This window comes from Neodiprion lecontei, chromosome 3, assembly GCF_021901455.1.
Source record: "Neodiprion lecontei isolate iyNeoLeco1 chromosome 3, iyNeoLeco1.1, whole genome shotgun sequence".
NCBI lineage: Eukaryota > Metazoa > Arthropoda > Insecta > Hymenoptera > Diprionidae > Neodiprion > Neodiprion lecontei.
Genome location: NC_060262.1, coordinates 8397219 through 8422650, shown reverse-complemented (window position 1 = coordinate 8422650; position 25432 = coordinate 8397219). Strand labels below are relative to the sequence as shown.

The window sequence follows — 25432 nt, the reverse complement described above, 5'->3', positions numbered from 1 at the left end:
CGTATGCTTGGAAAAGATTACAAATCGCTGAGCCTCAAGGTTTGAATGGAAAAATGGCTTATCTCACGTGTCACAGCTACAGTCCGAACATAAACTTGAAATAGTTGCTAAGGGTTTTCTCAACCATCGCAATAATTCCGCTTTGATGAATGAATGTGTTTTTTGAACAGCTTCGATTCACCTAACATTCAATCTACCATTCGTTTTTTTTTTCTCCAATAATCTTGAAGCCGTTTCGAAAATTTTAACACTCCTGGTACTGATACAATTTTGTTGCAACTCCGCTTGGGATGTTTTGACACTAGCCAATTAAAAAAAACTTTTCCCCGATTGATTCAACTCTGTCAACTCCTTGTAATTTTTTTATCCAAGCACATGATAATGCAAATATTTTCATGGCCCTAAATTTGCGAAAAAAAATTTCACCATCGAATTCTTACCATTGCAAACATGAAATTTCATGAGATTCTTCTCCGCAAAATATTGATGAGGAAAAACTGGCAAACCGTGTTGCATGACAGATAATTATTATATTCTGACCAAGTTTTAAGAAATCTCGGTAAATTGCATTTATACTGGCAACGAAACGAGGCTGTTAAAATTTTTCGCCAATATTCTGTTCCGTCCCGGTATTACTTTCGTATAATCTTCATGTCGGTCATTGACTTCACGAGAAATCAGTTCTTTCAAATTGTTTTAAAACTCAAACCAAGTTTGACATAAAAAAAAAAAAAAAAATCTTCAACAAATATAAATGGAATATTCTACATTCAATTGTACAATATTTATTTTCATTTGCACGAAGATCGCTTGAATATAACAAGTTTACTTGAATTCACGAATTTGCAACTTCAATTATTGAGGGATCGAATTTATTTTTACCGACAGTCTAAAACAACGATCAAGTTAATACATTTAAATGATTCGGGTTTCGTAATTCTACAGAATTATTTTTTCCCGCTTACTAAACAACAGCTGATAATCTATTCAATGTTCAATTTACTGTACGCAAAAAAAAAAAAAAAAACAATTTAAACGTAACATTTTGATTCAAATAAATTAATTAGATGTTTACAAATCGGAGAAAATAAGATCTAGGTGATTGTAAGTAAATGTTTTCGAGGAGCTATTTTTCTTTTTGTTACTTTTGGAAGTGTGTCTCGAAGCGTCGCGTTCAAGACTGCACACCCTGTATACTGTAATTGTTATATCTACGCCATTGCATATTTCAGCTGTAAGATAATATAATATCACAACACGGACGACTTTGCGGATTTCAAGAGAGCTTCGAGTGGATCATAAACCTCAATACACACGGTGCCAATTTTATACGCATACGTACGTTATGCTATATAAAATAATTGCGATGTATACTGTCATTATGCGAATAGCGAGTCGATTTTTGCCACACTCTTTCTTTTTGATAAACCATGGAATGACCCTATAATTACAAGTTTTCGATTTACTTATGTACGTAACGAACGTTGTGGTAGAATCTGTTTTCAATTTCCTGTTTGCGGATCACCCGTAGATGTATACGAGTAACAAATTAACGCTTAACTGTACATACGGAAGAAAAAATTCTCAGAATTAACCATGCACGGCAATTAAATATGGCTGAAGAAATTTTTTATTTATTCGAATAAACGGGCTTCAATTCGATAACACAAATTCTGCTCCGAATGATTTTCTGTTTGAATCGAAATAAAAAAAAAAAACATTCTCTTCGTCGTATTTTACAAATTCAACGAATTCTTTCTTTGCCTGTATAAAAATCGACTCCGTGGCTATTGACATTTCGATTTTTGTACAATTTTAATCAATTCATTAGAAAACAATTAGTCAAAAGACGCGATTCTTTCACTGCGGAAATTATTCGATAACGGCATCTCCTCGTATCGGTAAATAGTTGTGCTTTTGTAGCTGAAATTTATGGTTCCTTAGTTATTTCTCTCCGAAGGGTATATTATTTGCAATAAATTCGACACGTTTAATTTCATTCGCAATTTCAAACCTTCGTTACGTCACTTTTCTGACTTGAAAGCTTTTTGACTGGACTGTAGGTTTAGTGCGTCCTTAAAAAAGGGAGTCCGGTACAACTCAGGGATAAAATGAAGTATGAAATGTAAAGTAGATACTATACGTATAATGCTTATAAAGATACGTATACACGCAGATAACCAGACGCGTATCATCGCGTTATAAACGCCTACGTCGAACCGTGGGCCGAAAAGAGACATTTCTCAAGTTCGCCATCGAGATTCCGGCCTTCGCCAAGACCTAAGGAACGAAGGTCGGTTCGTCGTCGATACAACCAAGCGTGTTTAATAGGTTTGGTTAACCGAAAAACTCGATACTCATCGTCAATTTATTTAAAACATCACGCCAGGCCAGAGAATAGTGAAAATATAAATGAAAAAAGATGAATCTGCTATATTATCGAAAATCCGGTGGATTAGTTTTCTATTTAACTTTCCGATAGTTAGTAGTTGAATAGTAAATAGTAGATAGTAGATAGTAGATAGAAGACTAGTTTCCACAGTCGCTGAGAAAGATTTTCGTTTTTTTTTTTTTTTTCGTCAGTCAATAATCCGTACTGCCATTTGTTGATCATAATCAATGCATCGAAAAAATCCCAATTACAAACAGACAATAAAGAATTAGGAAAAGACGTGTAAAATAGTCCATAAACAAGCTTTTCTAGATGAAAAAATGGACAGACTCCATCGTTTACCGCCAGATTATAGAGGTAAATTATTTTTCGGCGACTTTTGATATACTTTACGATTCGGTTTTTGCTTTAAAATTTTAACTTGGGTAGATTTCCTCGAGTGGACCACACATCCGCTGCAGATCCTAAATTAAACGGTGTTTCCGGTTCACCCGTTGTTCGTTACGACTAACGCGGGCACAAAAATCTGAAATATATTTAGCTCCGAATTTACATCTGCCGCAACGAGATGACGCAATAATTTCCGTGACCCATTATCGTGCCGACCATAGAAACAAACGCTTTTTGCAGGGTGCCGTTTTTTTTTTATTTCACAAGCCCGACGATTCCAAAGCTTTTGAATTCGACGCGCTAAAGCTAGAAAATAAACTTCTTGGTTGTGTCTACCTGAAATAAGGCTAAAACTCCGTAGGGTTTACAGAATTTCAGTTTTCATAGCCTACGACTTTCGATTTTGACGCTGACGACTTTTTCTGCCACGTTATATGATATGATACATCTGTGGCTGTTTATTATTGGCGTCTCTTTGAAGTAAACAACCATAGATATTAATTGGAGTATAAATTTGTGGGTAGCTTCTCAGCGAGTAAAATGAGCCCGGAAACATCAGAATCGGATAAAAAGACATCAGAGTTTCATCATTTTCAACGTTCTAATAATAAAAACTTCTCTATATATATATAGAATTTGCTCAGATTCATCCTCATCACATACCAAGGTTGTTGTTCAACTATGAGACTGAAAATTTCGCAATTCTGCAGTGACTTTGACGTAGTCAAGTTTTCAAAATATGTGCACGTTTTGCCTTATTATAATTCACCGAATTTCAGAAATTCATAAAAATGCGAAACAACTGTTTCTTCGAGACGCGAATCGTTGCAACACCCTTGCTAACTTCACCCTTACGTTTATTTCACGTCGATTACATTTGGCGAAAACAAGCGTTCGGATATTTTCCAAATGATTTTTCCTCTCGTCTAATCTTTGAATCTCCCTCAAGTCGAACAGAATAACAAACGTCCGGTCACAACGTTTCCGGATACCTAGATAAAACGTCCCTTTTCCGCGTATCAGGGCTTGTTTAACACGTTTCCGGTTCAGTTTAACTTCTGTTCCGTTCGCCAACGCGTTTCTGATATTATTTCACCGGTACTTTAAGAGCCGGTTGCCTCCTGCAATGAAATGTCAGAAGTGAATACGGGATACAGTTTAGTTGCAATTTTAATTGCTTCCTTGCTCCGACCCGCAGGCTACAAGTCGCGGCAACCGACGAGTTGAAAATAATACACGCGGGTGAAAAATTCGGCGAAACAAAAGGTTGGAAAAGTGAAACAGAGACTGATCAAATTGAATATGATGAAAAAAAAAACAATTTTTTTTTTAAACTCCAGGAAACCGGAAGAAAATTTTCACACACCGAATATTCCGACTATAAAAAACACACCTTGTTATTATAAAATTGAATAAAATTATACATAGTTCGTCATATCTTTGTAAAAAAAACATAGCTCATTTGACTGACAAATCAATATCCTACAAATATTTTTTGTCGATTCATCAATCGGAACAAAATCTAGTACGTAAAATCTTAAACATTTACAGACGATAAACTTGCGGTTCGACAATGAATAAATTATTGTTACCCGAAGTGTAATTCGGACGATCTAAAAATTATTCATTCACGAAAAAACCAGGTACATTCGATCATGATCGGACAATGATCGAAGATGTATTAATGAAAAATCATGAGTTTTTATTTCCTTTGAATTTTTTAACATCACGAGGTGCTTGATTATAAAATTCAGCAATTCAAAATATTTTACTGTGACGCGTTGATTTTTTTTCCAGCAATACGTAACTGGATTAACTCGAGCGAAAAGCGTACTTCCCAAGCTTTGTTTCGACAATTTTTGACCTGACTGTACGTCCCACACATCCTTACGTTCAATGCTGTATAGATTAACGTTGTGTTCAGGTACACGTCGTGTCACGTTACGTGGTTATATCTGTTGTGTTTTATTATGATGTACGCGTTGATAGTTAGCGAATGACTCACGAATGAATTTTCCGCACGCAGATATATAATATAACACAACGAAGAGGATCGGTGGATCTAATCTCCTACATTCGTTCATCTGTCGCAAAAAAATAAACAAAAAATAATAAACACCCATCAAAACACGAAACGTCATCTTTCAGTCGCGTCGCAGATACGTACGATAAAGAAAACGATCATTGATTGATTGGCTCTGCAGTTTGTGACGACGCTCAGAAATGTCATTGCCCGTTAGGTAAAATGAAACAATTGTTGTTGAATTTGACGGGAAAGATTCACCTACAATTAAAGGTACGGCAAGAGATGTCTCGAGAATGTTTAAATTTTCGCTGAAACATTTAATTTTACCTTATCTCAAAATCTAGCTTTTATCATTTTCTTCCGTACTGAAACTCATTCTCCTTCATTAATCGATCACAAAAACTAGCAATATTCTAAATGACAGCTGGTCGACGTATTATTAAGAGATGTAATCGTCTTACGAGAAATCCATTTGAAACGATCTGTACGGACGATTAACTCTCTGAAAAAGCATAGACTTGGCATTGACTAAAGATTCAAAATACTGAGCCTAACCGGATGAAATCGACAGTTAAGCGAGTAAACTTTTCTGTATGAAAATCCATGGCGCTATCATTGTTGTTATTTTTATTCTATTTCACAAGCGATAATTATTTTCACCGCACTTATGATACCGTAAAACCGGCAACCGAAACTTTGATAACTTTTTGTAAGTGTAATTTACGCCCGATATCATCATCTCGAGACTCAAATCGATCAACTTCGTTTGAATGACGCGTTCTAACTTCAGACTCTCGTTTCATAATATTTTCGTTAAATCGTACGTTCTCGTCGTAAATACGAGTATATCATCCTGCGTCTAAGCTCGGTTAAAGTGTAATACGATCAGCTACCTACGTCGATAATAATTCGATCTGAATCGTTATACGCCGCGTAATAAGAGAATATAGAGTTGAGGACAGAAAACTCGTTGAGAACACAGCGGCGAACAAAACACGACAGCGTTAGTAAGAGCTGCAAACAGCACGGCACTAAACCACTTGACACGAATGTTAATTCCTGGGTAGTTAGCCGTTGTAGAAACTTCGAGCGAGCGATTTTCGGTGGAAGGTTGTCAGCCCTTTGGCCGAGAAACGGTTGAAAACACGATTGGAAAATACGGTTCAACCGACGCGGCTGCGCACGATTTTCGAAACGTTTTTAAACGCGCGGCGTAATTCGGAGCTCGACTTGCGGCCACCTTCACGGCGGGAGAACCGAACCAGACTGCCGGCTGAAGCTGCTCCGAACCAACAGCTTGTGAGACGATGCTGAGCGAAACGCCGCGTTCCAGTTGCACGTGATTCTCGTACCGATTAACCGATCGTTCGGAATTCGAATTCATCGCCGGACGATTCGATGATCGTGCTGTAATGAGTGGAAAAACGGAGAAATTTTTAGCGCATTTTAACAGCTGCGGTTGATTTTTGAGTAATGAAAAAATATTCTGCCGGAAGCCGATTCTGAGAGGAGAAAATATTGGGCCCCAAAAATTGAGGAAAAAAAAAACCAAGGCTGTATCCAATCCGAAAATTTTTACCGATTTTGAAAAACGTTAGGTTTCGAGTCTAGGTTACATTGACGTATTTTTTATAAACCGAATATTCTTTTCAAAATTTTGACCAATTTTGAAAAACGCTAGAATCAAGTAACGCGTGAACATATTTTATTGGAAAAAAATTATTTCGTGCAGTTCCAATTGTCACTGCGATCAATGTTTCAAACGTTAGAGATAAAAAGGTGAGATATAGTGTCTTATTTTATTAGTTAATGGTTCCAGTTTTCGGGGTGCCAATTTGTCGAAATAGACTGTTGACACAAATCGATTCTAACAATAAGACGTGAAGTTTTTTCACTCACCAATAATGACATTCAAATCTAAACGGTTACGTTGCGATTGTTTTTGTTCTCACACCCTTCTTCTGTGATTAACCATTCGTAACACAAATAGATGCTACAAATCACAGGAAAAAACTAGATAGCAGATATGTAAAATTTCAGTTTTTGCAGTTACTTTTCTCAGATGATGCCGATTCACTGGCAGCATAAACTAAACAAAAAATACTTCATTCGTTAACTAACATCAGCAAGTTACGATCATACGAGATAATCTACCTATACATACGTAACACAGAAAGTAATACGTTGATATTTTTATGACGCGCGTGGATGTTTTTTACAATAATCTATCTACCGTAAAGAAATTCGTATGAGAAAGAGAAATCAACGCATCCAGAATGGCTTGCAAGCAATATTCGTATCCAAATATTCAGACTCGATGACAATTTAATACTCGCCAGGTATGTTAATGATAGTCTTTTTCTTGACCAACACAAAAAATTCCTTCACCTGCTTACTCGATAAATAATAAATGGATAGCAAAAACGTTTTTAAAAGCGTATATATTATACATATTTCCGTGCTGTGCCAGTTATTCGCACGTAGAGGAACGTGTGTAATTATACAATTAAGAGAAACACAACGGGCGATAAAAAGCAACGAAGGAAGATATTCGACGTAAACGGTAAAGCGAAGAGAAAAATTAAATATTGATTTTCGTTCTCAGATAATGGAATTACTATACCCGGGACTGCACGGAAGGACATCGTTACTCTCAGTCATTTATTTATTTATTTATTTATTTATTTATTTATTTATTTATTTTTTTTTTTCGTGAAAACAAGACGAAGAAAATAAGACAGGCAATTCGCACTCTGTGTACAAGATGTGGAGCCGAAAGTCCGAAAACGAGTCACTATGGTCAGTCCGTCCGAGAGACCGCGATTACTGGAACAGGGAGAAAGGCACACGCAAAGAGCATCGTTCAACCGAAAGATAGAAGCAGAAAGAGAGCGAGAGCAAGAGAGAGAGAGAGAGAGAGAAAGAGTATCGTATATCGACGACTCGTATTCTATTCTAAACCGACAGAAAAGAACGCCGACTGGACCGGCATGCGACTTGGAAGGGGAAATAGTGAAGCGTGCGGTTCATTTTCGTTTGTTTACCGATAAGCTGACGTTATCTCTCTCTGTCTCTCCCTAAATTCTCGTCCACAGCTGAGTGAGAAAATTGTTTGCAAAAAGTGACTCGAGAGATGGATGGAAACGCAAACGTCTTGATCATTTCATTCTAATTTTTTTCCCCTTAGTTTTATTTTCACTCATTTTTCACATTCTTGTTTTCTTTTTCCTTACGACTACCGGCCACTAATAAACCACTCAGCTTCCGTGAGGAACACCCGAAATCTCGAGTGTTGCACCTAGATTGCTTCTATTAATAGGACCAGTGCCGGAATTTTTGGTACATCCGGGTGTTCGGTACGAAACAAATATTCCACTTTGTTTTCTTCACCTGCAATATTTCGTTTCCATTGTCGACCCGGTAAAGTAATTTTCTAACAATGAGACAAATCGAGTGCATATAGTCCGTGTTCGGTTTTAAATGTCGATTTTTCCCTAATTCTTTCAAGAATTATTACAGGATTCGACATTTCTTTTGTTTTCTTTTCTTTTCATTTTTATTTTTTCTCTTACGTGCACAATTTTTGTTGGTTGGGGATTCTCTGAAAGATCGATAAGTTAACGAGCGACAAATATTAAAATATCTGCACACTTAGATCTTGGAGCGTTTTTTTTCCTGCTGCAGGCTCTCGCCAGGGACTCGATAAATTTTTCTGCAACGGACGACATTGCACAAAGCCGAATAAAATATTGGCTGAAATCGGGTCGCGGGCGTAAAAAACTACGATCCGAACCGAACCCCGGATATATAGCCAATTCCCGGCTCCAACGGCTTCTCGGGAGTGGAAAATAAATTTTCGACTCGGTTTCGAACCAGCGAAGCGATGCGCACTCCATGTATATTGAGAATAGGTATACAGGTATTGTTTAAATATTGTGTTCTAGTTTAACAACTTCTTTCTATTCCATAAACTTAAACGTTCGATATTAGACGACTCGGTAATGAAAATTGAAAGTGAAATCTCGTAGGCACTTTACGACATTGAAGTTATAACGACACAAGCGTAACGAAACATTGGGGGGAAAAGTGACTGCTTCGAAATTTTTAAACGACTTCCAAGCAGCCGAGTTTTCAAAATATGAATATATGTTTAGCTTTGTTACGGTTTACTGAATTTTAAGGGATCATCTCAGTGTAACGGGTCAAAAAATAGCTGATTTATACGATTTTTTTTCCATGGTTAAAATACGCTAATGAGTCTGATTTCAACTATTGTTTTCATTTAAAACAAAAAAAAAAAAAAATTTCAACGGTTGAAAATGTCTTCGAAAAAATGGAGTCATCGCGATGTGCACGATTGCGACCGTAAATATTATCCAAAACAAGATTTGTAAGAAGATTATTAATCAATACGAAAGCCGCTATCTTCGTATGAAAGTTTTTTTTTTTTTTTTTTTTTAAATCTTCATATTTTTTTTTACGAAAAACTGTAAAAGCAATAAGCTAAATTCGATATTGTTTTCAAACCGTCGCCATTTTGTCAATTTTGATTAAAAAAAAGAAACCCGATCGCAAGATAACGACTTTCATACTGATTAAAAATATTTTTACAAATTTTGTTTCGGTGTACATCGTAAGGACTCCTTTTTTCGAAAACACTTACAACCGTTGAAAAAATTGTAAAAAAAAAAAAAAAAATGAAAAATAAATAAACTTCATTTTCTATTCTTCGCGAGTACTTTGATTTGACATAAAAAAAATCAGACTGATCAGCGTATTTTACCATCGAAAACAAATGGCGAGTATCATCTATTTCTCAACTCGTCGCATTGAAATGATCCCTTAAACTATCCTTGAGGTGGTACAATTACGAAACCATTAAAATTCGAACACATTAAAATTCAAATATTTTTCAAAAGAACCGTGCGTTCTTAAATTATGCGTTCTTACAATGAGCGGTCTTACAACGAGCGATCTTATGTCGAGCAGTCTTATACCGAGCGGTTTTATATCGAGAGTTCTTGAATCGTACGACCTTGTATCGAGCGTTCCTATAACGAGGGACTGTGGCTATTTTTTCCCGCAACGAAAGATAAGATTTTCAGATTTGTGTGAAAGAAAAATACAGAAATAGAGAAAAAATTTTCCGAGGTGATTTTCCAGTGTACACCGAGTGCACTCGGTACGTGTGCAGAAATCTGGAAAAATATATACCGGATAAAACTGGGTAAATTTCGTCAGCTGCAAGGACGAGTTCTCACTGAACCCTTCCGGTTGACATCTGTTACACGGTGCGTTTCAGGGTTCAACAAACATCGGCGTTAGTTTCAGAATTGTTTTTCTCCTACGCGTAACTCACCGCTAGTTACACGCTCCGTTACGAGCTGTGATACGAAATGCCAAGGAGAACACGAACGAAACCCATGACGGTCGATTGGAGGAAAAAGATGCGGTCTATCTTTACCCCGGCATCACGTGTAACGGAGAAAAGAGAGAAGAGGGAAAGAGGGAAAGAGGGAAAGAGGGAAAGGGCAAAAGAGGAAATTGTTTCAACGAGACGTATCGGATGCGTGATATTACTCCGTTTAGGCGCGTCGGGATTCAAAGAGGGAAATTCCAGCCACCGTGATCCCTGGTCCTCGTATATAGTTATATACACGTACAAGCCCATCGCTTTGACGACAAGTTGCTAATTTCCGAACAACTGCGGAAGGGTCGAAGGTATATAGGCTCTGTTCCAGGTAACGCGTAGGAAGAATTCCCACGGGATTAACTAACCGGAGATAGGGAGGAAAATCTTCGACGGTGATATCGACCCTCTAGATTGTCTTTATACATTTTATTAGATGTTTTTTTTTCTTCCTTTTTTTTTTTTTCTTTTACTCTCCATTTTCTTTTGATTTTTTTCAGGTGACGCGAACTTCCGACTTGATGTCAAAAACAAAACGGGACATATCGTAAACTCGAAAGTTTTGTTACCCCGTATTTATCTATCGATGTCCGAATTTTGGAAACTTTGATTTACGATCGCTTCTGCAACTTCATATCGGTGTAAAAAGTATGCGCGTAGCGATTACGGTTCGCGCACAAAATATACGGAACAAAAATAGGACGTCGGGACAGACGTTTAGAAGTTGTATGTCTGACCAAACAAAAAAAAATAAATCATCCTTCGCTATAACCAAAAAAATACAAGTACAGCAGCGAATAATAATTAAGAACCGTAAATTTTGATTCTGAAAGTTAGACCTAAGCCCTGCTTCGTGGTCGACGAAATTCGATTCAAAAATGACAGCTAAAGTACTTTTGGGGAAAATAAAATTGATTTTTTTTTTTTTTTTTAATCGAATCAAATAGGATGATAAAATTCCATTGGATTATCATCACTTTCACTTATTTACCTTTTCTCGCACGATTCCCTCACAATTCCGCAATTTTTATAACGAGACTATATTCACGGTTGGGAGATCATTAAGCGTAGGTGGAAAAGTGTGAAGAAGCTCTTGCGTAGAAGCGAGGCGTGAGATTTTCATCCGTCGTCGAGGATGCGGGGGGGGGGGGGGGGTCTTTCTCTTGATGTGAATTTTCGCCAGCTAATTTCTCCTACCATCTTTCTTTTCATCGCATCACGTTACATGCACACGCACCGCGTTCGTTTCGTAACTTGTGCATGGGTACGGATAGCGCTGACTTGGGAACTGGAACGTGCTCGTCTACATTATGGTTGGATTCTTCTTGAGGGAAGAACAATGCGGGTGGCATTGTGACACGTGAAACGTACAAGATACGGCCTGCAGCGGGCCGCAGAAGAGAAACGCTCTAAGGACCGATTGTTTGCATATCTCTGCGGCACGTTACAATGTTACGAATCAGGGACGGTGTCAAAGTTTCGAATTTGAAAAGTTCCGAAGGCGCAGAATTCCCAACTTTTTCGTGACGAAACTTGAAGTAAAGAAACAAAACTTCGAGGAATCGTCAAAGTTTCGAATGGTCAGAAAACCGACGGCTCAAAGTTTCGAAATGCAAGATTCCGAAAAGTAAAGTTACGATAGAGCAAAATTCCGAGAAGCAAAAATTCCGATAGAACAAAAAACTTGAAACAGATTTTGTTGAAAATTTTATGTACTACAAATTTGGTTCACACCGTTTTTAATGTTTCATTAACCCATTAACTGTATATTTAGCAATAACCATGTTGAAGAAAGTTTGACGCGCTATAAATAATAACCCATGCATTATACAGAAAAAAGTTTCTAATAAAAGTTATAGGAAATTTTATCATCCACAAAATCTATTGTTACTAGATTTTTGTCGGGTGCGGGTAAAAAATCAGAAAAATCAAAAATCAGAATGGTCCGCATGAAAACGGTATCACGATGGCTCATTTTACTTCTTATTCTTTTAGCACTTTCGGAATTTTGTCTTTTCGGTATTTTGTCCTGTCGGAATTCCGCCTTTTCGGAACTTTGAGCGTGGGATTTTCGACCATTCGAAAGTCTGATGTTACGTCAAAGTTTTGTTTCTTTACTTTAACTTTCGCCACGAAAACATCCGGGATTCTGCGCTTTCGAAACTTTTCGAATTCGGAACTTTGACACCGTCCCCCGAATCAGTTTCCCTCCAAAATGAAGTCGCCGATCATACGAGCCTTGCGCGTACATTTTTTCTTAAATTACAGAGTACAGCAAATGCGAGAGTGATCCTCGAATTTGTTTTCCTATCGAATTGTACTCAAAGAGTATTCACTCGAATGCATACGAAACAATCTAACGCTGTGTTACATTGACGGTGATGTCAGAGTATCGACGAAATGAGCAACCCGTATTTTACACTTTTTATTTTTTCCTTCCGGAAAGGTAAAAATAGTCCTAAGATTTGGAAAATGACGGTGTTGGCTAATCTGATTGGATGCGATGATTGTGAAGGATTCGAAGATTGATGAGAAATTACTAAAATCATGTGATTTCGTACGTCAGTAATCCACCGTAACCTCAAAGTAAGTGCAAATCTGTTGCAAGTAAATTTCGCGATAAATTCAGTGCTCTTGTCGATTTTTCGAATGTTTCTCAACGACTACACAAGCACAAGAATAATCGCAAGCACCGTAATGTTTTCTCAAACTTTAAAACGATTTTATCACCCTGAAGAGTAAAAAAAATGTGAAATACACGCGGTTGGCCTTGAATAAAATACTGTAATAACTCTTACGGCAACATTCGAAACATTACAAATTGTTGTTATTGTTTAAGACTATTCCAAATATTCGTTTACCTTCAAGTCGAGTTGAAAAGAAGGAAAATAAAACGGTATAAAAGAAAATAATAAACTCGAGATCGACGGCTTGCCCCGATTTTTACCAAGCATGGATACGTGTCTGAACTCGAAGAGGTGCAATTTACAGTTTCTACGCCACAAGATGCGGATTGACGAGTTATGTTTTCCCATTTTACGTGGAGAAAATTGCGGTTAAAGGTGCCGTTATAGGATGGGATTGGAAGTAAAGATAGGCGATTCTTATAGTTTCGATCATTTCGTTCCACACTTACTCCGACGTAGTTACCTGTGTAGTCACGTAATCGTGTTTACACAAGAAGGAAAAAAAAAAAAAAAAAACACAATCTACGCAGACAATGAGCAGGAAAAAAGTCACAGGAATTACGTGTACAATGTACGATTATACGTGCCCAGCTACGTAATTCCATTTTACTTGCCTTACGTTTGAAAAAATGTTGTGCATTCATGGGAACTCGTTACGATCCTTTGCGAGACTAAGTGAAACTTTACGTAAGTTTGTGATTCGAATTTTTGCTGAAACTTTGCGAGACGTCGCGCGATCTCGTGAAGATTCGTTAAACTTCGCGAGGACACATTGTGGGAACATTGAAGGCCGTCTCGAGACTTCGCGTGGATTGAATTCGCCAAAATTTCACGAGACTTTGTGAGATTTAGCAATCAGTTCACGAAGACTTTCTGAGAATTGACGAAACACAATAAAAAAAAAAAATATGAAAGATTTCGTGGTTTTGTCGATGGCGATGAATTTCATATTCACAAGAATCACGGGACTTCATTGAATTTCAAAGGAAACTTGACAGGACTTCGTCGAATTTGATAGCGAAAATTTCACAAGATTTCACGAGACTTGTGACGAGAATCCATTCAAGAATTCTATGGGAGTTGTGATTTGGAGAGAAACGGCGATTCCAATATGGACGAAAGAAATTCCCAGAATATCGGATTCTTTTGAAAATCCATCTCTATTCATTGTTTTTGGGACTAAGATAAAAAAAACCTGACATTAGAATAGGGAAATTCAATACGACGAGTACGAAAACTAGCAAAATTGGTCAGAGCAGGCAAAGCTTGTAAAATATGCTATCTGAACGTTTTTAAAGTACAGCTGTTAAACATTAGCAAAATCAACATCGATTCGAAACAGTCATTTCGAAGGATACCGAACGAAACGACTCGTGCATCATACCAAGCGGAAAGCAGATGAACGGTTGCAAAGAAAACCGCAAGTAAAGATAAAACAGCTTAATTCGTACATTCGTTAATTGGCAAACTGAAAGTGTAATCGTGCAATACGGAGATTTTCACAAACGCATGTACGGCAGTTACTGACCTAGTGCAGCAAATCTTTGAGAGCGTCTGTTGCAGAATGGTGACCTAGAAGAAACAGCGATTGCCTAGGTGAACGTTTCCGTGGCGCATTAAGCTGGCGCAAAGCCACGCGGCGTCGCAAATACGAACCAGTGTAACATCGCTTTGCCAAATCCACCCTCGTTTCTGCAGGAGGTGGGCGACGGAAACGCGAATAACTGAGGCAACTACGAGGAGATCGTGCTGTAGATCTTTTACTTGAGAATGTACATAAAAGTCGCAAAAGTGAGTTCAAGAAAGCGGGGCAAACGATGTTGCAGAGGAATGATTACGCATGAGGCGTTCCGTGCCAAATCACCCAGACTGTGACTTTGACATAATTTGAGATTCTTGTTTTTATAAATACGGCAGTTCTCACGCAGAAGACTGTGAAGAACGATTGGTAAAACGATTTTTTATCGAACGTTTTATTTTACAAACTTGTTCAAGCTATCCCAAAACCGATAATGATTCGAATTTTGAGGATATCGGCACAGCTTCTCTGATGTTCGGTACAGTGTTTTTGTTTCGAAAATGACGTTCAATTTTTCATAGATTTTCTCAAAAAAAATTGAATCACTGTCGTTCCGAGGTAGCTGAAATAATTTACGAAGAAAAACAATTGCCGGAAAGAATTTTGAATCACTGTTTCACTGTAGTTTTCGAGGCGTGAACTATCAAGGTCAGGGTCACAAACTGGTTGATTAGGCGTGGAATACACCATACACGAGTATAAAAATCGCTTTTCTACGAGCTTGAAAGTCACGCGTACATGTATGTTTACTTTGGATGCATGCAGACGAGAAATTCAAGAAACACTGGAAGTTCAGGAAAATCGGAAACGAGAAAAAAACATCGCGAACTTCCGGGTCCATAAAATTTGCACAGAACGCGGTATGTGGGTCAAATAAACACTTTTATACTTCTATTCCCTGGAAAGTTCAGAGGCGTTTCGTTCAATACGCCGAGTAAAAACTGCAGGTACGGTCTAATATCGAGCATTTTTACGTAAATAATATCAAACAATCCAATGTGGACGTTACGTACAATATCATGAGATAAATCATATCATTCTTCCATCATGTTTCGCCAAAAATATTCAACCAAACCGTCGTAATCTTCATGGTGGATGAAATTCTCAATCATTCCAGTTTTTAAAAAAAACGTAAGACCCAATTCGAACATTTAGTACAGGCAATAGGGGACCCGTTACTCTTGTCCATAATGCACTGAATTACAGGAGTTATTTTTTTTCATAAATAGGTTCAGTATGACGTACTGAATGTAAGTTCACAAAATCCTTACAAATTTTAAGTACGAAAGTGCCACCATTTTGAGAAAAACCGTTTCGGTCTGTATCTCCGTAACCCTGCACTCTGGGCCCAAAATGATAATGACCTTTATTGTAGATAATGATATTTCATATCTTTTTTGTTTGATAACTTTTTTTGTATCACTAACTATTAACAACTTATACGACTGCCAAAATATAATATAAATTTGAAAAAAATTCCATCAGGTAGTTGCTGTTTTTTTGCAGTTAAGAAAGAAAATTGTTTATTGCTATTTGTCACCTCATCAATATTTTTTGCACGTGTTTGAAAAATTTTCATCATTATTCTATGCATCCCGCGTTTTTATTAACCTTCCACCCGATAGTGCGACATAGAAAGCGTTATAACTTCATAAATATTTATTTGAGGACAAAAAGTTTCAAGTAAAAGTTGTAGGAAATTTGTGGATCTAAGAGTTAGATCGTTAGCATTTCGTTGTTTAAACAATTATTCGAGGAGATATTGATCAACAAGTCGATAAATGAATTTTGGCAGCCGTATATGTTGTAAATAGTTAGTGATACAAAAAAAGTTATCAAACAAAAAAGATATAAAATATCATTATCTACAGTAAAGGTCATTATCATTTTGGGCCTAGAGTGCACGGTTACGGAGATACAGGCCGAAACGGTTTTGCTCAAAATGGCGGCGCTTCCGCACTTAAAATTTGTAAGGATTTTGTGAATTTACATTCAGTACGTCATACTGAACCTATTTATGAAAAAAAAATAACTCCTGTAATTCAGTGCACGACAAAATTCCCTATTGCCTGTACCAATTCACGTTTCCACCGATTACAAAGTTTCTGCAACAGCCAGGTTATAAGCTGCCCAGGACGTGGTCAGGGACGCATAGGAAGGTAGGCAGGTACGGGCAGAGCTCGTATCCGACCGGAAGTGGACAGTAGTGGTACGGGTACATGCATATTCATTATTCAGGGCACGCGCTCAACTGTCGGCCAGCTGCATCTGCGGGTCTCTGCCGTCACAATATTGTGACCGCAGGTTTCGCGACGCTGTGAAATTTTCTTTCGATTCTCAAACGAGAAGTGAGGAAGAATGCACAGTCAAAGTCTCGCTAAATCCAATGCGCCAATTTGTACACTAGGGGGCGATGATGTCCGCTAAACAGCAGGAAATGGTGGTTCGACAAGTCGCCAGATTGGCGCTCGTGAGTAATAAGGGGAGCAATCTGATCGGACCTTAGCAATCAGGATTCAATCGGGTTCGATCGATTTGCCGCTTTGTGGAACTTTTGCTGTAGCAACGCCATCTTAATTTCCCTCTATTTTACGGAGATAGTCCTCCTTTCCTCTACTCTCTACAGGTTATGTTTACAAAGTTTGAGCCTGTGTTCCGTTGCCGGCCGGCGGTGGCGCTGCGAGTTCATTCTGCATTGCCAACCTAACCGACTTGTTAGGAAAAATTAGCCGTCTGACAATTACCGACCCCGAGTGTACGGAGTGTGTAATTTTATTCCGTTATTATCATCTTCCTGCAATTTTCATACGATTTATCCGATAGAGAAACGTTAGCCTGTTTCTCGCGTTAAGATTTTTTACATACAGTGCGACCGAGATTCAATTCCTTCATTGTTTACTTCGTCAAAAATATTTCTATACATTTTCCAATACAAAACACGTCGCGTCGATACAACGTCAACGTTTATGATTGTAGTACGGTTTTTTAAACTCAAGTTTGCTTTATTTACAGCTCAGATCAATTCCTGCCTAAGCAATTTGATTGAACTGCAGTTTTTTATTTGCGGACGTCCGTCGTTTTGGTTTCACAGTTTCAAAATCAAAGAATTTGAGGGTCAAAAGCAGCGGCCGACATATTTTCATTGTCATCGGATAAGTTTTTGGTCCGAGGAAATTTATGTAACACCAGAAATACATTCCGACTGATTCACAGAAATTCCGTCTAGATGTATGACGCAATAATGGTGTAATTCATAATTCTGTCTCTTTCGTTTGCGGAGACTTCAAGCTCCCCTGAAAAATTGCTTTAACTTTAGTGATAAAAATTTAGGGCGTTGTTCAAGCTTTTTATAACGCGCAGGGTAAGGAGAGTATACAACGATCGTGGGGATAACACTTCCTCCTATGCATCATGCGTTATACGGGTAAAAACTCATTTTTCTCCCCCGAACACGCAACGGCAAATTAGACAGCGGCGGTGAGTTAGCGTTACGTTTTGTCTATGGTAAATTTGACCAGATGCTCCACCGTCCAAAATTTAAGGCGGCACCATCGCCACGGACGAACAAATTCTGTGGACGCCATTATTTAAATGAGTGCTTTTTTAAGCTGTACGAAAAAAAAGTGACCAAGTTAATTATTCATGCAAGAAGTCTGATTGTTTGAAAACTATTTCATTTTAGAGACGTTGCACGTACGTTTTGTGAGAATAGTTCATTTTATTAAATAACGAATTTTCAACAAATCCGCCGAGTCGGATGGTTTTTTGTGAGTTGGTCAAAAAATCTGATACGTGTAACGAATAAAATCGTAATGATTTACAAATAATGAACTTACAATCCGGTAAGAAATACGTTACATGCTGTTGTCTAAAATTTAACTCGAGAGTATGTCTGGAGAATTACGCACAAATATAAAACGAGCTGTTGCTCATGCAATAATGATTTTTTTGATGAAAAAACGATAGAACAGTGAGAATTCTTTGATATTGTTATTATAGCGAGGTATTTATGGTCGAAATTCAGTGTTTTCAAACATTTTTCATGTATCACGATGATCGTACTGGTTAGATGTAACTAAATTATTACCTTTAGTATCATTCTATAAATCTTTGTTTTATCGCGTTTTTTTTTTTCAGCGCTACGTTGAGTGCATTCGGCTGAATCTGACTAGTTTACAATGGTACCTACACACCAATTGCGCAACGATTTTTGCACTCCTTATTTAGAAGCACCAACAATTGTTTTATAACAAACATTCGTAGGCTTCCCATTTGGCTACGTGTAATTTTTATCTAAGATTTTGTATTGTTTCAACCTAGTTACGAAGTTTTCAGAGGTGGTATTATACACCGTTAGAGTTTGTTAAATTTCACACAATAGCGTGTGAAATGCAATTCTAGAGTATTGTTATACACACATTGTACTTGTCGTGCGAAATGACGTTGTACTGCAAACGCTCAGTTGTGCCGTAATGCTTGAAAACAATTACGTTGAAGATTATATTTTCCCAGAACGAACACGAAAAGAATCTTCCGGACAGCGTCTGTGAATCAATATTCTTGCAAAGATAACAACTTTTTATACATAATTCATACCGTATTTAGCCTCCATGGTCTACAATCTTATCAACGATTTACTCTGTCGATAAAACAGGGTAACTAATGCAACCGTTTACAGTTTTATAACAATACAAACATCGGCAAGAGCCATTCGATAATACGATAACATTACAGGCTTTTCAGAAAAGACGTTAATTTTCCACCAGATCAGCCGTATTCTCTATTTTCTTAAGTTCGTATCGAACTGATCCTTTAAAGTCTTCGATACTCTTCACCGCGACTTTCGACCAAGATAACAAAAACGTTAGCATATCGACCGCGTGTCCAAAATTGAAAATACACGGTGTATTCTGCTTTATAGATCATGAAGAAGAAACGTAATTATATCTTCAAAAATGCAGATCCGTCATCACCCACTAAAGTCGTCGGAATGACGGAGGAACATGTCCCTTACCTTTTTCATTTCGTCGTAGCTCGACGGTGCGAGTGGATGGTGCCGGGGAGTGATACCCCCTAGGCAAGGACATTGATCTACACTCACCTGTAACAGTGAAAAAAGAAGAAAAAAAATTATATTAAATTTGAACAATGCAGTTGTTACAGGAACGAAGTTATTCAGACGACAGTTAATTTCACGACCGATTACGAAACGAAGAACATGACGTTTAATCAAAGAAGTCGGTCAGTTGAAGATCAATGCTTTTTTTTCATTTAGTTACTAATCGGTAGGACATTGATTATTCATAAAATTAATTTATCCATAAGCTTGTACGATGATTTTCCTTAGATTACGAGAAACAAAAAACAGGATGGCAAACAACAAAATCTTGGCTATCGATTTTTTCTCATTTCAAAAGTGTTTTGAAACGGTGAAAAATTTAGTAAACTCATTTTATTTCGACCCACCAAAGCATAGTCAGATTCAAAAGGCACAATTTTGCGAATTCATTGTGACAGATTTTTTTTTCAATTACAGTCACGTCAATATTGCTATTTGCTGTGATCAGAATTAATGTCAGCGCAGTTGTGAAAATCTGAATATTCTGTGATACTAATACGGGATAAAATAAAGTGTCTCGATGGGATTGCACAGAAATAGTCTTCTCGATAAATAAGTCATCAGAGGTTGAAATCAAACGGTTCATACCTACAGACTTTTTGCCGTTTTGATTAAAGCAATTTGAGATGAGGCTCTTGATTATTGATATATTTTACTCTTTTACTAGTATTATAAATTCTTAGAGAATTCACGCGATCGATATTCAATATGTGATTACCTTGTGATAAAGTTAACAAAAAAATATCGACTTTAAACCGGTCCACCTCTTCAAAATTCTCCGACACTCGTTTCATCGGTATGTCGTATATTTTGTAGATTTCTTGTGCATATTGTAGAACTAAAGAAATACTAGACTATACAGGGTAGGTAAATAACAATAAAACACAGCGCAGTGTAACTTGAACTGCAGTCAAACGAGCCGTTTGTTTTTTTTTTTTTTTTATTTCGGTTTGATTGTTGTATAAATATGATATCGATGAACAGCCTGTAGAGTCCTCAATCTAAAGTTAGCAAAGGAGAAAAAACTGTTTGAAAAATCTTCAACAGTGCTGTTTGCACCAATAATATCGAACACAAATGAAACAACATTCCGACGATGTCATTAAATTAAAAAAAAGTGCGGTGTCGTGGAACACCCGACAGAAGCGAAGCTTCTTACGCTTCGTATATAAAATCCAATTGATTATCGCTTTCTGAGCACAATATTCATCGCACAGTATTTGTAGAAATTTTTTACTCATATTTTATATATACATATTAGGGTGGGCCAAAAAAATCGACTATTTTTTTTTCACTTTATACTCCGAAAACTTGGTTGGTAGAGACCTCAAAAACATTCTCTCCAAGTATGATCTCTTAATTTTAATAGGAAGGTCCTCCGCCTCGCAGTTTTCTATTTTTTTCTTGTGGTGAGGAAGAAAAATACATATCTCGGTATCTACTATTGATAAAAAAAAAAATGTGTATCATATTTTCGTAGTAAATTGAATTCTCTACAAAAAAGGTCTCTTACAATTTTTTTGTATACCTCACTGTTCAGAAGATATTCACCGTCAAACTTCAATGCACACTATTTTTAACAGTGGCGTTAGCTGCGCAAGACAAACAGACGAAGCGATAGGATTTAAAACAAAAATCCTCTCGAGCAAAACATTTGATGTATAATTTGTAAAAAAAAGTTCTAAATTGTTCTCTGAACAAACGCCATAAAAATAATTAAGAGCATGATTGGGATTTCAAAATATAAAAAAAAAAATTGTAAAAATACTAAAAAAATGGTAAATTACGAAAAGTTTTTGAAACAGAGAACTTTTATAGTAGTTACTTCGACGACAGAAACTGAAATTCGTACAAATTTTCCCGAAACTCATGAATTAAATTGAAATTGTTTGAATTATTAACAAAAAACTGTTAAAAATAGTGTGCATTGAAGTTTGACGGTGAATATCTTCTGAACAGTGAGGTGTACAAAAAAATTGTAAGAGACCATTTTTGTAGAGAATTCAATTTCCAACGAAAATACGAGTTGCTCGTATTATAATGACTTTTTGTTGAAGAGTTATAAAATTCATAAAAAAAAAGACATCTACCTTAAAATGATCAAATTTTAACCTTCAATAACTTCTGAACAGTGAGGTATACAAAATAATTGTAAGAGACCTTTTTTGTAGAGAATTCAATTTCCTGTGAAAATATGATACACATTTTTTATTTGTCAATAGTAGATACCGAGATATGTATTTTTCTTCCTCACCATAAGGAAAAAATAGAAAACTGCGAGGCGGAGGACCTTCCTATTAAAATTAAGAGATCATACTCGGAGAGAATGTTTTCGAGGTCTCTACCAACCAAGTTTTCGGAGTATAAAGTTAAAAAAAAAAATAGTCGACTTTTTTGGCCCACCCTAATATATATGTATTACAGTATTACCCGCGCTGCCTGTCGCAGTTCCCTTCTCTAGTATTCTGTCTCGCTGAATCACATGGGCAACAATTCGCGCTGCCCAGCCAATGAGGAGCGTTGCAGCTTTCGTAACGTTTCACTTTTTATGAGTTAGGTTCCCATCGCAAACGTGGTGTAACGGAATTTTTATTCCTATTACAAGGATTGGAAATGAATATTGAATACTTTCATCGATAAAAAAAAAATTTCTCATAACCTTTTCCCTTCGACAGAAAATGAGATAGAACAAAGCAGCAACATCCTTAAAATTACCTGGATGTAAATGCACATATTAGGTGTATAAATAAAAATGTAAAGGTATAAAAACTTATCACGAACCATCCCATTCTTTTTTCCTTACTTCGACCGTGTTTGTTTGCAAACTATGTATCTTTGTTTTATCACGAAGAATATTGAAATTTAATAAGAAACGTAGATTCGATAGAAGTTTATAGTTTTTCGAAGAGCGCACTCCATGTTTGCTCCAGTCAGATAGGCGTTTACGGTTCGGTCGTCGTCAGAGGAGTGAGAGTGAAAAATTGCGAAGTCGGAAATCGTCAAAGTAATCACAAAGGTCAAGAATTCACCTATGGGCTCACCTACTAAATCAGTCAAGTTTTACTTTGAGTTAGGCGAGCGTATTCAAACTTTTACAGTGGGGTGAAAAAGCTTCGCCTCAATATTTCTTACCGAATTTCAATAACACAAACCGAGGTATGAACAATCGGATAAAAGGTTTCAAGTATAGAATTTTGAAAATTTTTAGCCTCCAATATTTTTACTCCGATGTTTTCACTCCTTTCCCAACTTTTCACAGACAAGCCTTTATCCTTTGACAATAAAAATCTCGGGAAAAAATGATGACGTATGTGCATACGTGCATGCATACAACGAAACTGATAAATATAGATGGGTATCTGCTTTATAGAAACCACAGTGGTCGCAGATTGGAATTCAGGACACGTACGCTCAGCGCCCACTGTTGCTGATGGATGGATGGATGGATGGATGGATGGACGAGTGTGGACCGTAGGTGTGTACCTACGTGCAACAATTAGGTCGTTAAGGTCCGATGTTTTAATCATCGCATTTTTTCCGCAACCGATTGTACGTACGGGCAGTCGAGTCGGCTCATAGGCGTGGATATTGCCAGATATTATTGACTCAAAATGCAAGGCAAGCTCAAATATTGCAAGTATAATTTGCGTAAAGTGTGGAAAAAACGTTAAGATTTATTCGGCTAGTGGCAAGTTTGAAAAATAATTAATTATTACAAGAACAGAAAAGATGAAACCAAGTTTTGAAGATTTATGAAACTGAAATTGGGTCTTTGGATTTGAAAAATAAAAAAAAAATATCCAGAAGTGTCTAAAACAGAGAAATATAAAATAATTAAATTGCATTCTCGATTGTTTCTGAATAATAATAATTGCGGATGTTGCGAGCAATTGAATTTCACTGATTTCGTAATATACAGATATAATACCTTAGCATGTGTGACGTCATATTGTTGTAGTTTGAAAACTAGTGTAATGTCGTCGATTTTAATTTAATTAAAAAAAGCCAAAATATGACCTACTTATTTTTGGATTCTCTGCTCGATACGCATGTACAATTTTTTCATACAAACACCCAATTGACTCTGTTAACTTTCGACCGGGAAACGTCTATCTATTAATAACTAAGAAAAAATGAAAATGAAGAATCACTCAAAAAATACAGCCAGTTTATTTTCCAACAACTTCAGAACCATATCGTATTTATAATTCATGTTTTCAATGCTACAATTTTTCTGTAAGTAAGATTTTCATGGATCAGGGGCACTTCCAATTTCTGAATACTTTTGCTGTAAGTCTTCGGTGAAGTATCTTTAAACAACGGTTAATAGATTTTTTCGTTGTAAAATATAAATCAATTATTTACATTTTGTAAAGAATTGAACCATTGCAAACAAAATGGACGAGGGTTCGTTAAAATACATTTTTCTATAACGAAATAAAATAGTTCTGATTAAATTTTGTTTCGTAATGTTTCCAATTCCGACACTTTTTTTAATGAACTCGACACCTCAAAGCATCAACATTTGAAACATAATTGCAGGTAGAATCGTATTGAAGATTTTCCAGAGAGCAACAAAATTTATTTGTATGCGTTAGATATGTTTTTAACGCAATTTTGATTCTATACCTAAATTTCATAAAAGTTTAAACGTGATTATAGAGGTTTTTGAAACTAGACGAAATTGAGACGAAAAATAAATCTCACTTAATGAAAAGGGTCATGTATTATGGTGGAATACATTAAAGAACAGTTGGATTCGAAGAACACGCGTTCGCACGTAACAATATCGGCACGGTGTTGGCAGATAAACGAGAGGTTAGTGCCTGTAAACGTGATTCGCATTTCTCATTTCACCCGTGCGAAATACCTGCGACCTATCGCATAATTCACGGTCTCTGTAATAGTTTGAGGAAATAATTCGTTGCGACGTGAAGCAACAATATACGAACGAGCTGAAGATTTCATGATTTGGGGATTAAAACGACTTGGATCATTTAATCGAATAGCAGGATTAAGGACATTTAGAGAGATTACTGGAGAATCGAATCGAACGATAAGATTGTATTTGTCATAGCGTAAGGAGTAAAAATGTCCAAAAATTAATCGATTTTCTATTAAATCGAAACTTTTTTCCTGATTAATCGAGTATAATTGATTTCGTTCTTTTTTTTCAAAATCGATTTGTTTTTTTACTCCCATAAACAACGCAATATAATATAAATATATGTGATTAAAGCATCAATTATTATCAGTGTCTTATTTACTGATAGACCTATTTGCTATAATAAGTGAAAGATAAATGAATATTTCTATTTGAAATTGACGATTATTTTCAATGAAACTATCAAACAACGTTTCTGGTGTTCAACCCTAGATTGCTACACCGGGGTCCCCAAGACCCCAGAGTAATTTTGCATAGGTTGGTCCTTGTATAATGAAAAGGAGTTGAAGGAAAAGTTTGGGATTACCTCAGTAGTGACACGGGTCTAAATCGAGTCCGGGGTCTCCGAGACCCCAGTGTGGCAACAACGTAACTTTCTGGAGGCTAAGTACTTCAAATTCAATTCATTTTATGTTTATAATATTATATATTTGTTCAATATAATATTTTTTCCGCATTTTCAAGATTTTTTTTTTCCAATTGAAAAAATCATAGAAGTCGGAATTGACGCTTCGGGTTAGAGCTCTGTATTGGCCAGCTTGTTTATTGCCAGATTCAAGCTGAAGATCTACCGAGTAAACATTTGTACACAATAACTCAAACAAATATTACTAACGTATTTTACAGTCAAAATCTGCAAATCCGAAGTAAGACGCGCAGCTGCG

At 36.7% G+C, this 25432-nt stretch overlaps 1 protein-coding gene across 10 annotated transcripts in view; it reads right to left on the bottom strand.

The window, feature by feature from the left end:
* The window catches only part of LOC107216528 (ras GTPase-activating protein raskol), a 226219-nt gene that overhangs the window by 67057 nt on the left and 133730 nt on the right, over positions 1-25432 (bottom strand). For 6 of the 10 annotated variants that reach the window (XM_046735810.1, XM_046735803.1, XM_046735804.1 and 3 more), the window contains one exon: positions 19499-19585. The exons of 1 other annotated variant lie outside the window; for it this stretch is intronic. In XM_046735810.1, coding sequence (XP_046591766.1) covers positions 19499-19585 — 87 coding nt within the window. Of the gene's footprint in view, positions 1-5135; positions 6075-19498; positions 19586-25432 lie in introns of those variants that run through there. 3 more of the 10 variants (XM_046735813.1, XM_046735815.1, XM_046735814.1) reach the window with 3 other exon arrangements.